Here is a 16,996-nt window from a genome sequence, read left to right on the forward strand (position 1 = left end):
GTGGTTGCTGAGACACACGAGTGTCCAGTGGACGCAGGACTGGCACCTGTCCCCCATGCTGCTCCTAATGCACTGCCTGCACTGCTCTGAGGAGGCCACGGCCCCCACACTCCCCTTCTTCTGCTCTCCCAAGATGCAGTTTAGCTTTGTTCTCAAGGGCTGGACGTGATGATCTCAGAGGTCCAGTCCAACCCGGCTGATTCTACGATTCTGTGATGTATTTGGTCATTGATGCACGGAGGCGTTAGGCTGTGGTGGGAGCTGACAATGCACCTCTCGCTTCCAAGGACACGTCTGCTCTCTGTTCCCTCCTGCCCAAACACACACACACGCTGCCCCACACGGCCATTCACACAGAGGGCCAGGTCCTCTCCAGGGAAAGAGCAGTGTGTCACACAGTCCCCCGGGACCCCTTTGGAAAATAGCCTTCCTGGCACATCCCTTTCGCCAGCAGTGTGGGAAGTGCTGAGGAAGAGGAGGAGGAGGAGGAGCCTGCACAGCCAGACAGGGCCAGGCTGACAACCTGGGCCAGCCTCTGCTGAAAGGCTGCTGCCTGCAGCTGGACTGGGACTTGGAGGCCTTTGGGGAATGCAGAGCTCCTCAAAATGGGCTCCACTTCCCCGGTGGGCACTAATTCTCTAAAATTCGGGCCTTCTGTTTGTTGTCATGTATTGGGACATGTGCTACAGCTAGTGTAGTAAGAACTCAAACTATGCTGTATTTCCTGACATCCACTCACACTTGCAAACACCCCCTCACACACACATACGTGTTGGCAGGATATATCAGCATTCATATAAAGCTTTGGAACTTTTATCCCTCAGCATTAAGAGCAAAAGCTACTTAACTGGTACCTTACTGTTAACTGCAAATGTTCTTCAGAAGCAGCATTTCCTTAGGTAACTTTCTTCTGTAAATATCACAGTGACCATAATATATCACTAAATGTATTTTGCTGAAGTGTGCAGCCAATAACCCTGGCTATATATATATATATATATATTTATATAACTCCACCCACCCCCAAATCTCTTTTAAAGAAAGTCTGTAAAAGCCGGTGTTGCAGTGTGAAAGCTTCCTCGAGCATAGGAGTTTAAACAATGTACCTCACCATAAAAAGGAAAGAGAAACAAATTAAACAGCTGTAGGCGCATTATCCCATACTTCTACAGTGTTGTGTCTAAATGCTGTGCTGGCTTGAGAAAGAGTCTGTGCACAAGTCAATCTGTCTTAAAATACTGCTGTAAATATTGTCATTGGTTTGGTTCTACAGTCGTGTTCTCCTCTTCATCCTTCTTGGGCTTCCCTTTCTCCTCCTCCTCTTCCCTGATGGCCTGGATTTGTTCTGAAGATTGGTGCAGCGGGGATTGCTCTGCACCTTGCTTCTCTGACCCAGCTAACCTCTCCTCGTCCTCAATTACTTTCTTCCACATTTTATGGTTCTGAAGCAGGTGCTGAGTGATCTGACAGTAGATTTTCCTCCTCTTGAACTTCTTCTTTCCTGTAAAACACCAGGTGACATTAATGTACCAGTTTCTGTGAGAGAAGGAAAAGGGACCGAAGGTGTAGGAGGTAGACAGGGTGTACTGTGACATATAGGAAGTTGACCAACAGGATTTTAAAACCACAAATTTAAACAGTCTTAAAATTCAGAAAGTTACACCTCTCCAGACCTCTGGGAAAGTAAACTGGTTTCCTGGACAGTTTAAGCCCCAGCTTCATCCTATCCCAGGCTGCATGTTGCACCTGACTATGCTGCTCACAGAGGCATCTAGTGCTTGAATGGTTATGCATAAAGCATGTTGTTCAGCTGTTTCTGCTCAATTTATATCAAGTACTTAAAGACACTGATCAGCCTTGTTCATAACACACATTATTAAATTCTGTGCCCTCCCCACATCCAATGGATCCCTGCTGATTGTCTGAGGGAAAACATCTTGAATTGTTTTCTCCACATTTTACCTCTGAGCTGAGCTGTAGAAAGATAATAAATGAAGGGTTACTAATGAAGCATTAGTGGTCAAAGGAGGGAACCCATTTCTGTGTTCTGTTTTCAAAGTCAGTGTTCCATCACTGCAGTGGAGGTGACCTTGAAGCTTTGGCAGGAACGCTGCTTTGGCAGCAGTCTCACGCCTGAAGAAGTATTCATACAGCCAAATACTATCAGGGAGCTCACTTGTCTTATTTTGAAGCATCAGTCCCCTGCTGTTAACCTATAAAGTGTTTTTTGTCACTGGTGGTTCTCATGGTTCCTGACACAGCTGCACTACAAGTGTTTTGCTGTCTGAAGGGTGTTTTGTTCTGTCAATATAGTCTGTCCAACACAGATTGTTAACTCCTTAACAGTACAAAGCTTGAAAATTTTCCCTGGTCATTAGCAGTGCCACTGGCAGTCACAGAAGTGAAATAACAACCTCTCCAAAGACAACTGCTGATTTATTTTTTAAAGAATGTGACGTAGAGGAATGTTTTGTACCAAATAAATTTGCGTGGATTAGTATTTTCAGGTTGCCTGCAGTATGTCTGTGTCAGGATCCAAAACGTTTAGCCCTTGAAGCTTTTGAACTGGAAACAAAGAGCTTTTCACTGAGCACAGACCAAATCCAACTCAATCCTTCATTAGAAAGCCCTTGGTTCCCTGTAGGAAACCTTCAGGTTTAGCACTAATAAGAAGCCCCTACCCTGCCAGTGCCGCAAGCAGGACATTCTCTGCTGGGTTTCCTGGGTGACCCCACAACTTGTTGCTCTCTGCAGACACCAGTGAGCACTTGCTGTGGTGTTAAAATTTGTCTGAATCACTGAAGACCGAGACTGTTTAATTCTTATACTTGCATCAGACCTTCAGTGAAAGTACGTGCTCCTGTGCAGTAAAAATTATTATTTCAAGCTACCTTAAGGTTTTATAACTCTTAAATTTATCTCAACAGCTTCAGTGAATTATCAGGACCTAGATGAAGTGTTTTCTGCCACAATTATATTTCTATCTGCCTGAAAGGCATTTACATCAAGAAAAAGATCTTTACTAATACTTATACAACTCTTCGTATCTATGCATCTGACATCTCAACCTTTTAGTTTGTTTCACTGAGAAAGTTTAAAACATCCAAAATTGTGTTGATCATTGATATACTGTAAACATTGATATTTATACACTGATATACCTGTAAATCCCCTATATTGACACAAAATATGTTGCAGATTCCTGATTCAGATCCAAAGTCACAGAAAATTCAGGGAACCTGAAGAAAACAGTTTGTAACACACTGGCACGATTATGAAGATTAGCACCCCACATTTGGTAAGAAGGAAGAATTTGTTGGATATTTCACAACTTCTGATACATTCATTTTTAAAGTTTTGAAAACCATAGCCTAAAAACACCAGGCTGACTAGTAAAGTTCTATAGCAGAGTAGAATGTGAAAAAGAAAACAGGAAAAAAAAATAGAAAGGAAAACAGAAAACAATTAAAAATGGTCAGTTTTCAATGGGACAACGGTTAATAAAGGTCAGTGCTTTTAACCTGAAAAAAGCATTGTTGGACTCTGCTACTGGTGATACAGAGGATAAGTATAGAGAGATATGAGATGAAAGGAAACTGGGGATTTTAAAGGTAAGACAGTCCAGTGGATATATGAGAACATCCTTCATCTTTCCCCTTAATACAACAGTAAACATTTCAGGCTTTGGAGTCTGTGTTGGTTACCTATCACACACACTTTCCTCCTGGTAGGCAATTCCATAAAGGCCAATCTGCCACAAACATGTGGCTCTGCCTGCTATTACAGAACTGAGAGATCATAAGGTGCTAAAATCAGCCTGTGTGTGTGTGTGTACTTAATGTTTGCTGTTCTCAACAACATTTTTTGTGCATGGGAACCTGCTAAATCTAAAATACATGCAAATGTGTGTGTATGAACAACAGCAGTGATTTCTTCAATACAAACTATATACCTCTGGATCTTACTAGATATAAAAGGTTAATTCTGTACATCAGGAGACATAGGCTTTAGTTCCACAAGTGACTTATTGCTATCATCAAATCTTTCTGCTTCTCAGTTTCCTCAGCAGAAAACAGGGAAGATACTCAGGTACGGAGGGCATGAAAATGTGTGGGAAAGACCAGAAAAAGTGAGGTTGTTCAAAGAAAAAGCTCTTTATTGATATTTCACTAGCACACTTAAGGCTGGTGCTTCCTATAAAGGGAGAGAGATAAAGATGACTCAGAGGAAGGAAATAAAAGAACTGTAGTAGAAAATTCAGAGGTGGAAAGATCATGAAAGAAATAAAAAGGTAAAGCATGCAGCATTAAACTGGTGAAAGAAATAGGTCTACAGTTGCAGTCTTTCTCTTAAAGATCACTTCCCATGAGTGCCTGGAATCTCCCTTTAAAATACAAAGCTTTCCTCTTAGTATGACAAGTACTGGCACCGAATTCCTTCTGGAAGAGGGGGGAGGAAACTATCAGCTTTAGTTACTGATTAGCCAGAAGGGCCAAGCTCCTAGCACACAACACAGCCATGCTCAGAGCCAATTCTCTAGTCACTCTTCTCCACAACATTACCTTGGAGAGGTTTGCATTCAAATACTTCCACTGTTAAAACCTCTTACTGCACCAGCACCTCAGACCCTCATTTCATAGTGATTCATGGAAATGATGAGTGTTCTCCTTCAAAAGTCTTCTCCAAATCATCCTTTATTCAACTGAAATTGTTGCAGTCTACTAAGCCAGTCCTGAAAGAGTCTAAAAAGCCCTCATGCAGAGATCGGTGATCCACCACCGGAAACCACAACTGAAGGCAGAGATTAGCTGATATGAACTGCACCAGTCCTGAAACCATGAAGCAGCTCTTACCAACATAATTGGCTACATGGCAACTTCTCCAAGGACAGCCCAGACTCACTGTCACTCTGGAGAAGCCCATGTTGAACCTGACCAGCTCACAGTCTCCGCTTAGTTATTTGGTCACAATAGGGAACTCGTTCTGCTGAAAAATATAAGCGTGAACAACTTACGGGATTCAGCATTTTCACAACTTTCCATTTCTGCTATTTCTTCCTCTTCTTGCTCATCAGTGTCTCCTGATTCATCACTATCTTCTATCCACTTTCCTGGCATCAGCCCCGCTGAGTCATAGGAGTTACATAGTGGTCCCACAATGTGAGTGATGAACGATTCCTGGAGGTGTGCCAGCTGAGGAGCAGAGCGGTCCATGAAAGGACTGATTGGCAAGCCCAGGCTGGCCTCTTCATCACCCTGGAGATGGAAAATAGCAGTAACTTCTCTGAAGTAAATGAAACAAAACTGTGTCACAAAAAGGTAAAGCACATCAAACCAATTAGAAATGATGAAAGAAAAACAATTAAACTCCAATGCCACTTCCGTAGCACGCCAGCATGACATTGCTACAGTGCCATCATGTCAAATGGCTAATCAAAGTTACAGCTCTTTTCTTATGACAGGACCCACTACTGATAGTGTGAATTGATCAAGGATGTTTTCGATCAAGAATGAATTGATGACTGTGCAGAATGTTACCCATTGCCCTTGTCCTCCTGTCATTGTGAGTGTGAAAATTTAAAAATTTTTATTTTATTTCTTTCTTCACATTATTTTTTAAAAAGTCCCTTCTGATTTTGTGATTTTTAGTTCCCAATAAGCTTGTAGTCAGCCACTTGTTTACACAGAACAAGACTGAACTTCTCCAAGCAAAGGCTATCTCACTGAGCTAGTTTTCATACTAATGGAGATTTGGGTTTTGGGTCATAAGTATTAGTTTCCTGGGACTATTAGAATGCTCCCTACGAAAGCAAGGATCGCTCAAAAGCAATAAATCTTTCCCATGAAGCTTTTTGCTAGCTTTTCTTGGAGAGAAAGGGTAGAAGGAAGGTAGAGGAAGACTTTTTTCTTTCTCCTCTCATAATGTAAAATAAAGCAAAACTTTATTGCAGAACCTAATCTGATATACTCACTTCCCTATCACAGCAAAGCTTCTGGTGACATCACTGAGTTTTCAGCAGAGTAGACATGACAAGACCAGATGTCATCTCCCCAAGAAAAAAAAATCTAATTTACCTAATCAAGCTTGATGTATAAATTAATGCTTTAATACAATACCCAGTTCTATATTTGAGAATATAGTTTAGAATTTGGAGATACATTGTCAGTTTCCATCACTTTACAGATTGCCCATATTTATCTCCTTGTAAAGTAAATTTTCCAAAAGTCATGGACATTGTATCTGGTCAACATTGTGTCTGCATCTGTATCTGGTGAAGGCCTAAGAATGAGAGCTATGTTTTGGAGCATGTACAGCAAATGGCTCATTTCCTTGTGTTTTGTTTTTTGCTTTTTTAATAACCCACCCCTAAATGTTATGTTCGGTCATTAGACAAAAAATACTATTGTTGACAAAACACTGAAACATGTCATCCATTCTTGAAATAGCAAACAAATTAAGAAGAGGTGGCAGCTTGCTCTTCTTTACAGCAACATATCTGAGATTTCCTGTTTGTGAGTTGTCAGTAGTGGGAAGAAAGCTGACTGTTGAAATGTTTACAAGTTCTTTTTCCATATTCTGTTAAAACACGATTTATTATGCAAAAAGTCTTGCAGTGTGTTTTTTGCTTCTATTTAATATGTCTAATCTGTCTTCGAATAAATATGCTGAGCACATGAAGGGAAGAGAAGGAAACCTCCTGTAACAATATGACACTGGATTTTGGATATTTCCATACAACACATTTTTAGTAGAGTTTTATTTATATGGGAGTGAAATTCTTCAAAGGAATTTGAGTTTATTAAAAGAAAGATATTTTATGATTTTCACAGCATAGGTTGAATTTACGTATGTATGCTTTTTGATAATAATTCCATGGAAATTCAAACTTTCCACAACATTGTCCCTTTTAGAAATGAGAATATGAAGACTTTTCCCTTCTCAGAAAAAAATCTGATGGTCAAAAGCATGGTGAACGTGGTTGGATACACTTCTCGTAGCATATCACATGAAAGAAAAACAGATTTTAACCTAGGTTAGAAGGAATTGAGAACCTAATTTATCCTTAATGCCAAAAGTGAGTCCTAAAAAGAAAATGTCCTGAGTCCCATTTCTGAATGATGGAAAATAACCCAGATTCCTAATGTGGAACAGATAATATGGTATCTTCCCACACATGTAATCCTCCCAAGCTTAATTCACTATCCAACACTTGGACAATATTAATGTATTGGAACAGTTACTTCCCTCTGACACTATTTATGTTGGATCAAAGGAAAGTCATATTATTTTATCTGATTAACAGGTTTTGTCAGTCACCCACATAAGCTATGATCATCACCAGAATTGTGAAGTACAATTCATTTGGACAGTTGTAACGAAAAAGAAAAACAGCAGTAAATCCTGTTTTATTTTTTTCCAACCTGTAAGTGCAGGAAATTTAAAGGAAGCTGAAAAGGCTTTAAAAGGAATTAGTCTGTGACTTCAAGTTACTGCACAGCCTCCCCATGAAGTCTGTGGGATGTCTGGTTCAGTGGTTTTGCCTGTTTGCTTCATCTGGAAAACACAGGATGTGGAGTTTAATCTAACTAGCCCATTCAAAATATGTTCCCACTCAGGAAACAGAGGAAGAGTGTGGGAACAGCCCTGACCCTTGCACTCAGCAGGGCTAAATAGGTTATAATGAGAAAAGGTTCAATTAAGGGCTCCCTTACACCTAGAAAGAGAGGACCAGTGCCTGGCTGTACTCCCAGGTCTTTGTAAATCAATCTGTGGGCTGTTCTCCTTCCTTGTGCTACCATCAGCAGAGCCTTGCATAATTAGTGCAGTTGTACTGACAAACCCTCTGAAAGCTGGAAGTGTTGTCTTGGAAAAAAAGCACGAGTCAGGATCAACATGTAGTGAGTTTGTGATAAACTGAAAGTCAGTGTGAGACACCTGGAGTGACTGCAGAAGAGAGCCATGAATACCAGCTGATATCTTGAAAGGACTTAGAGGGAAGGATGAGAAGATAGTCTGCATGAAAGAACACTGAAAGGGAGACATGATGACTGGGGAAAAAAAAAAAAAAAAAAAAAGAGGAATGGAGCACTTGTTCACCATTACCACTATATGGATACACTTAAATAGGAAAGCCTGTAAAGAGCATCATCAGAGGTCTCTGAGAACACACCAGAAGCTTCAGTGACAAATGGACTTCTACTGGTCCAGCAAAAGGATGGATTAATGTAACTCTAGCCATCCTTTTGTCCCCTATTCTCTGTGATTTTTACTCATCACCAGCCCTATCATGCTCCAGGGCTGTTTAACACCAGACGTGCAACCAACAGATACCACTTTGGACACGCATTTATTTACCTGTTCATAAAACTCATTGACGATGCCTTCTGTCCACTGCAGATGCAAATCCTTGCATTTTGCAGGCCCGTTTATGTCAGCCAGCTTGATGCACATTTGGCAAACCAGCAAGCGGTCATTCTCGTTAGTCCAGTCAATTCCAACATCATCGTTCACCTAGTGGACAGAGAAAAGAAAACCATGACAGCAATCCTGGGCAAAAGGGTGCATCCACAGAGGAAGTTCAGCCCTGGGACATTGCACAATATATTTGGCTTTTGAACAAAATCACAAGTATAAGCAGGTGAGATGACCCCAGGCTAAAATTAGCCATTAGCTGTAGGGCAATATGTAAAAAAAAAAAAAAAAAGTGAAAACATAAGAGCATAAGAGCATTGAGATGAATAATGGAAGATCAGTATTTAGCAAATTATGCACGTGTTAGAAAGTATTTGCTAGGACAAAAAAAAAAATGCAATCTTTCCATGACATTTTCCAAGAAGTTAATACCTAATTGGTGTACAAAGATAAACTACCATCAAATGTCACACTGATTTAACTGCAGTGTGAAAACGCATGTAACAAACTTAATTCCCTGTTTAATCCAGTATGGTTGAAATTATTTCCTATCTTTTTCCTTCTCTCAATTTTTCCCATACCTCTCATGATAAAATCAAAGCATCACAGGAAATTAAGGTTTGAAGGCACCTTTGGAGACACTCTAGTCCAACCCCCCAGTTCAAGGCAGGCCCAGCTAGAGCAAGCTGCTCAGCATCAGATCCAATTTAATTCTGAATATCTTCAAGAAGGAAAACTCCACAACTTCTCTGGGCAACCTCTTCCAGTGTACAATCCCCATAAGAGGAAACACGTATTTTCTTGTTTTTAAGTGGGAATTCCTGTATTCCAGCTTGTGCCCATTGTCTCTTGTCCTGTCACCAAATACTAATGAGAAGAGTGGCCCCACTGGCTTTACTCTCCCTATCAGGTAATTACACACATGGCCGCATCCCATCAGGTGCCATGGACTTGTCTATGTCCAGTTTGCTTAAGTGCCTCTTAACCAATGTCATTAATTTAGAATAAGTCTTCACCAATCCAGACTTTCTCTCACACCCCAGGGACCTGGAATTCACAGAGCCAAGTCTTAACCACATGGACTGAGCCTGCAAAAGCACTGAGCACTTCAGCCTTTTACATTTTCAAAAGGTCTGCAATACAACTTTCACTGCCATTAGCCACATTTTCCTATCTCGGACATTATTCCTAGAATATCTTCTAGTGTGATAGGGGCAAACTTCTACTGTCCACTTAATTTCCAAAGCTCAACTCCCTCCTTGAAACACAAGCTCTAATTGTCAAGCTTGCAAAAGTTGAAAATGGATAGGAAGTAGTGCTGTGACTGGACGAAACTTCCACATCCTCTGTCAGCAGGTCCCCTGCCCCACAGAACGGTGAGTCCACACAATCAGGGCTTTGATTTTGGTGTACACGGTGCAATAGAATTACAGTCAGAGAGCAGTGAGTGTTCCAAGGCATCATTATCATCTAAGTGTCAGACAGTGAGCTTCCTTCACTATTTCGTGGTGGTGCTTTCCAGACTGCATGTTTTCTAATGTGAGAATGATTACGCTGCACAGGTTTCCACTGACTTTGGTACAGAAGTGTCACTCTGACCGCAGATTCAATATACTAAAGTACAGTTCAGCAACCCGATTGATAATGTGTGATCACGCAGAGCTAATTTTGCCAGTTACAGCACTTTCACCCCATATACGAGCATCTCAGGTCTGCTCTGAGTCCATGTTGGTACAAAAGAGTTTTGGCCAACCAAACATAAATAATCTCTTTTTAAGGCAGTGATTAGTGCTGGAAAACCAGACTCAGCCACCAGCACTGGTTAATATGTGCACCTTCTCTTCCACTTTTAGTCCGTGCATGCCCATTTGACTATTCAAGTAATGAGGAGATTAATAAATGTCCTTTCAAATCTATAGTGAGCTGGCAGGATGTGGCTGTTCTCCTATTTATCTGCAGTCTCAGGCATCACCTTGGTTGGTTACAACAGTGGTTTACACCTAGTGCTGTGCAGACTGATTGATTTAAGACAAGTTTATTTTTCAATATCTACAGTTTACACCTAGTACTTTGGTCAAGCTTGTCCTCTTCCACAGCTAAGACGTTTAATCTTAGTGACAAAACCACAGTAATCACTGGTTTAGCCTGTCTTTTTTCATTCCTTACTCATGTTCACAGAAGTGATGGTTTTGGTCCAAGCTGCCAAATTCAAAGAATGCATTCAGATAGCCTGAATTCCTTTATTGTCATTGTAGTCCTGGCAGACAATAATCTGGCAATATTATTTAATACTTTATTAGGAAATAAGGATAATGAAAATGATCCCAGAGTTCAAAATTAAGACCTAAAGAACCCCCCTGGCATTATTGGATGTTTTGGGAAATGACTAGCAAGGGTGCAGAAGGAGCTCAGACTTTTACAGATCCAGAGATCAGTTCTCTGTCTACCCTTGACCGTAATTTAAGGCCTTTCTTTACAGCTTCTTAAAGCCTAACAAAGAGAGAGATGTTACAGGGAAATAGAAAAGAAAACCAGTTGTACATCTGGAGGCTTCAAAGTTTCTGCCTACCGGTCCATCCTAAGTGATACCACAAAGAAAATATTTTATTTATGTCACCAGATCAGGTAGCAGGTCCTAGTCCTGGATAAGAAACACAGTGATCTTGGTGTGTTTCTCACAAGGAACAAGAGGGCAGTACCAGCTCTGAAGGCAGGTACCTAGTTAACATGCCAACAGCTTTGATGGGTGATGAAGTTTATTAAAGTAATTTCATAGGAGGTGGTTTCCAATAAGTTAGGTTGAAACTCTGAATCAATTTTAAGAAAAGTTTCTCCCGGGGTTGTGATTTTATACTCACTGAACGGAGTGTGCAGGAAAGAACTTTTGTGACCTTTCTCTGGGGTTTACCCATTTGAAACAAAGTGGGAAAGAAAGACCATGCTTCCCTGCATTTGAAATTAGAATTTCACAGTTGTTATGATCTCTATGCCTTGATAATATAGCAGTGTGATTAAATCAATGCAACTTCCGTGGAAGTATCTAGCCATTACGAAAACTTCGTAACAAGTCTGACTATTTTCCCCTGAGTATTTTGCTAATAGGTCTTAAGTGCTAATGAACAAGAAAAGTATGTTGAAAAGTAGGATGTAAGTGGGATTTACATTCAAACAGTCTGTAATATCTTTAGCTTTAACCACTTTCTGAAAACACTGAACATATATAAGAAGAAAAACAACAGAAAGGCCAAATTACTATTCAACAGAATGTTTTACAGCAGTCAAAAGGACAATCACAGGAAATAGCAACACAGGAGCCTTTCTAGAGTTTTCGCTGTGATGTGGCCAAAACTGCAACCTTTTCTGATCATCCAATAGAAACCCGAACCTGAACCTTACCTTGGCATTGAATTTGGCGACAAAATCAAAGTGTTTCTTCAGGTCAGTGGCCAAAATTGCCTCAATGACGAGGAAGCGAAAATGCTTGAACTCCACGTGGTCGAGGTTGACCAGGAAGTTGTACTCTGGCCTGGACATGAAAAGGTTCCAGGCAGCAGCGGCGTGGTGGTTCTCCAGGACGGAGCGGTCGTTGTACAGCACTGCCTGTGGAAGCAAGGATGGCAATGGAAAGCTGAGAAACATTTTAGCAAAATCACAGCAGTGCAGAAATGGGATTGACATGGGGGTGGATGCTTGAGGGAGGTACAGGTTTGGTTGATTTGTTTGTTGAGGTTGATTTTTTATTTTTTTTTAAGAATTTCTCAAGGTCTGAGGATGTGATTTTGGCAGGACTAACAGTAGACATGGGAATTGTTGTGATGGTTATGATTTATTGGAAGATTGATTTGAAAACTCTGGGTCTTTCATGCTCCAGAGTTTTTGGTTCCTGACTGAACTGTAGCACATGACAACAGATTATTCTGTTTCAGGCCACAGATTAATGACTAATATAACACAGGTTTGTGTGCTTCTCTGTTTCTTAGAGCTAACCTCAGTTAACAGGGATTATTTATTGTCTTTGGTAATTGCACCTGACAATTGTGTCCATGTCAGATCAATTCCAAACACAGAAAAGAAGTGAAATTCCAGTTTGCAGTCTGACAACACACACTCAGACTGACAGATCTCTCAATGCCAAAATCCAAAACTGGTAAATCTTTACTAAAACAAGTTGCATAACTCTCATAAAGCAGGGAATGTCATCCAGTAGCTAAAGAAGGATTTAGAAAATGGACCTTAGGGGACAACAATCATTCAGGAAATCTCTCCACCTCAGCAGCATTCAGTCATTTGACAGTTTGATTTATAGAAAGAAAAGCTTTCAGAAATATGCTTCCATGTAAGACAGATACAAGTTTTTTAACTTTTTACAGAAATGCACACATACATTCCAATGGTTTTTCATTTCAATTATATTTTTATGTCATCTAGAGACAAAAGAATTGAATTCTATCCTGAAATATAGAATCTGTTCTTTATCCCAGAGTACATGTTGCTGAAGAAATTCAACTTCACAGACCATCTTGCCCAACTGAACAGTAAGGATTTGAGATACTCTGCTACCCAGAATCCCAAAGGCAGATTTTTAACACAGTAACACAGTATCAACTACTGGAAGTTGATACTGCTTGTCATGTAAAAGAAGAAAAAAACCTAGATGCCAAATACAGGTTCTTCAAATTTCAGATTTTAAAAAGCCCAAAGAAACCAACAAACAAAAACCCCCAAAAAATAACAGGAAGAATTTGATTTTTTCCTATAAATTTATTTTCAGACTAGAGACATAATTTAAAGCTACTCATCTAACTTCCTTTATTTATTTATTTATTTATTTATTTATTTATTTATTTCTTATTTTCACAACTACAAAGCTATAGCACTCATTTCTTACAATTAGATTTAAGGATAGCACATGTCTTCTATCAATTTATTTACCTGGCCTGAGTATTGTGATATTCTCTATCACAGAAAATACTTTTGCAAGGATGAGAAGTATTACCATCAGTTTATAGACAGAAACTCATACAGAGCAAGTTCGGATGCCAGTTGGGGAGTAAATCTAGAATTTCGGCATCCCTACTTAATTGTCATCATTAAACTATCCTTTTCTCTTTCCTTGTCCATAGAAGTATTTTTCAGCCCAGAATGATGAAGCCAGGCAGGTCACCTATGTAAAGTAAGGAAAGATGATCTCATCATTAATAAAGAGTGACTCAGAATTGCTGAATTCAACTCCCAGCATTGGCAGCATTCTCTGTGTAACCCTAGGCAAGCCTCAGTTCTACATTCATAAAACAGATTATTTTCCATACTCCCCTCCTCCCTGCTAGATGTATAGTGAAAAAATACTTCCATAAAAGATGACAGCTGCTCATGTTCGATGGAAATAACAGAAAATACGTCATGATCATGCACAGACTAACTTGCAAGGTGCAGTTAATTATACAAGTGGTTTTTTAAATTTTATTTTAATCTTCCTGTGTCTTATAGGGTAGAATAATTCTTCCCTTATTTCACAGTTCCAGTTTCTGTATCAGTCAGCAGAGCTTTAGCTTCTCCTAACACAGTTTATCAGTACCTTTCTTAACAGCTCTGCTAACTGAGAGTGTATAAGAAGACTCTCACCAGCAATCCCCAAGTGAAGTGATTATTTCTGTCACTTTGACAAGCTGTTTCAAAATATTTGGCAGACTTGTTCTTAATGGAAGCCACAGGCACCACTGGCAAGAAAAAGCAGTTATCTAGACCTTCCAAACTTAACAGCAACACCGGTTGAGATCTATTTACCTGAGGAGCACTCGTTGCTACCAAAAAGGCATTGGTCCTTCCTGGGTGATCATAATCATGCATGGCTGCAGCTACATAAAGAGCCATCAGTTCAAGGGCAGGGATGTTGCCAGCCAGGCATCCATAGCTGTCATCTGTAGGCGTGTACGTCTTCGAAAACACATAACCCATGTGGCCATGAGTGATCCCACTGTCAGAATCTGAGCAGAAATAAATAAATTAAAACAATAAAAACATCCTTATCACTTTTCAGTGACATACTGAAACTGGTAGAAGCAGCAAATTTACAATACATAACAGCAGAGTGAAAACACCCTGGCCTCAAGGCTTTCTGATACAGTGCGCGTGACCCAGTGAGTGCAATAAGGCACACAATTGGAAAGGAACAATTTCTGATCCCACCTGGGAATCTTCCAGCTATCCAGCAGAACTTGTTCTCAAACTATGTAAGATACAAGCATTAAGACATGGATTCATAGCCATGCTGGAGCTTTGTGGATAACTTGATCTTCCCACTTCTTCCTCTAATTTTTTTCACCATGTAAACTAGTCTATGAGACACTAACAGTCCTTAAAGCAATGGACTAGAATTTATTAATTAAATTACAGTGCATGTTTTCCAGTAAAAAGTTCTAAACTTTGAATCTCTGCTGGTAATCCTCTTATCAGCCTGTTTTTGAAGCAGCTTGAATACACCTATCAGACACATATACCGAGATGCTTTGCTAATGTAATCTGCTTGAATAGATCTTGCATGAAGTCTAACAATGTCTTTCAAATAACAAGCACCAAAAAGCCCCCTGTTATTCCACCTATTTCACCTCACCTACAAAGATCTCAACAACCCCTGCAAACAAACTTTTCCAGGAATAAAAACGTTTCCCACTGAAACATCATGAAGAGTTGCACAAATTATGTGTGCCATACAAACACTAAAACCAACCAACCAAAGAAATAAACAAACAACAACAATAACAAAAGAGAAGAAATGGAAGTGGTTTCTGCAGAAATAAACTCCTGCTTTTATAGTAACTCTCTGAGAACTTGCATAAAACACAGACAGTTGTTGCTGTTGCTACAGCGGAACCTGGAGAAGTTAACATAAAGATGCAAAAAGAACAGCTTCCCATAATAAAGCACTCATAAACCAGCAGAAGATTGGTCGTGCAAGCTGGTTGCCAAATGGTAACACACATCTTTGGAGGCAGTGAGGAAAGGCAAAAACTCTTCTCTACGGCCAAGCAGCAGCAAGTGCAGGCACTACCTGTATGCCCCAGCGATTTTGTAATAGCAAGACAATGCAGGGGTTAAGGTTTTAAAAGTCTTCTGAAGTAGCATTGAAAAGCACTATTAAAACAAGTTTGCCTAGAAAAAAACCCCGAATGTTGAGGAAGGTCTGCCATTATAGGTGACCACAAAGGCTTGCATTCCCACATCATTAAATGTAATTTGTTAAGTTTTGGAGGACCAAATCCCATTCTCACCAAAGCTACACAAACATACTCAAACACCTTCAACATCCGTGCCGCTACTGGACTAAAAAGTCTATACAATAACAAGTACTGCATGCAATCCTGAATTCTTGGCGTTCTTGCAGCAAACTTTGTGGCAGAAACTTTAAGAGCACAACACAGACACCCTGCACATACAGATATACCTGAATCGCTTGCTGACCCATGGTCATTGATCACGGTTGGGAGTCCCGGGATGGGCTGAGTTGTAAGGTACCACACGGCGTGCAGAACATCAGTTGCATGGATTCGGTTGTGATCTGCGACACAAAGAAAACGACCCCGCTGTTGAACAGGGAGGATGTTTCCGACAGAGGGATATCAGCACCATCTAGTGGGCATCTCGTGCCAGCCGAGCGAGCAGAGGCAAAACAAACTTTCATCACGAGCGTGACAGTTGTTTTGGGTTTTTTACCTCTTCGCAGACATGAAAAACTGGAAGGTAAATTAATTTTGCACTAGCCAAAATATTCCTCTCTACTAAGAACAAAACACACCTAAGGAAAACAAGGAAACAAAGAGCTAGATTCACAAAAATTCCAGAGACCATGAATAACTTGAATATTTTAAACAAAAAGGAATGGCTCCAGTAGGACAGATAGACAGTGGGACTTCTACCTATAATATGCCCAGGCTATAATCTGCTGCTTCAAGTCCTTGATCTGGTTCAAACATAAGGAAAGATTTGAAACTGGACTCACTTGCTTTTCCAGAAGAGAGACCAAAGCACCTGCCTGGGAGGCATTTCAAGGAGCTTTCCTTAAATACCTCTCACTGTAACTGTTCCAATTGGTATTTAATATTTTGACAGAGAGACTATATGACTTCTTAGAATGATGTTTCATGTATTTTTCTGTGATGGTAGAGAAAACAGCATGTCCTGTGTTCCTCAACACTGAGGTTACCTGCCAGCTAAAACAGGAAGTAAAAACTCCCTCTTTTCCCTTGGAAAACAACTGGCTTTTCCAGTTGAAGCAGTCTGGTAAATTGGATTTTAATTAGTAAATAATTTATGGATCACGGAAAGCAGGATTCTCAGTGAATAAATGGTTCCCACTGAAAAAAATATCAATATGTAGTTGCAGAAGAACAGAATGCACTCATGTACTTGGCATACTTTGTCTGCTTTAAAAAATTCATCTCCTGTGGTAGCACAGCTCTACTACTGTGTAAAAGTCCAAGGTGTTTTTGAGGGGTAAATGTTTCAAGAAACTCCAGCTGGGACACTGTGCTACACTTGCATCATCAGTAAACAGTCCTTTACCTGATGGCTTTATGTGGTTTATGGC

General features: G+C 40.2%; 1 protein-coding gene across 1 annotated transcript in view; it reads right to left on the reverse strand.

Moving 5' to 3' along the window:
• Window positions 1-219: 219 nt before the first annotated feature.
• PDE3A (phosphodiesterase 3A) overlaps window positions 220-16,996 on the reverse strand; it is an 81,857-nt gene continuing 65,080 nt past the window's right edge. The window contains exons 10-15 of the mRNA XM_027894238.1: window positions 15,854-15,967; window positions 14,197-14,396; window positions 11,809-12,012; window positions 8,356-8,511; window positions 5,015-5,255; window positions 220-1,501 (exon numbers count right to left, since the gene is read on the reverse strand). Coding sequence (XP_027750039.1) covers window positions 1,254-1,501; window positions 5,015-5,255; window positions 8,356-8,511; window positions 11,809-12,012; window positions 14,197-14,396; window positions 15,854-15,967 — 1,163 coding nt within the window. The 3' untranslated portion in view covers window positions 220-1,253. The remainder of the gene's footprint in view (window positions 1,502-5,014; window positions 5,256-8,355; window positions 8,512-11,808; window positions 12,013-14,196; window positions 14,397-15,853; window positions 15,968-16,996) is intronic.

This window comes from Empidonax traillii, unplaced genomic scaffold, assembly GCF_003031625.1.
Source record: "Empidonax traillii isolate 1590-97213 ecotype Southwest subspecies unplaced genomic scaffold, ASM303162v1 scaffold422:size936756, whole genome shotgun sequence".
Classification (NCBI taxonomy): Eukaryota; Metazoa; Chordata; class Aves; order Passeriformes; family Tyrannidae; genus Empidonax; species Empidonax traillii.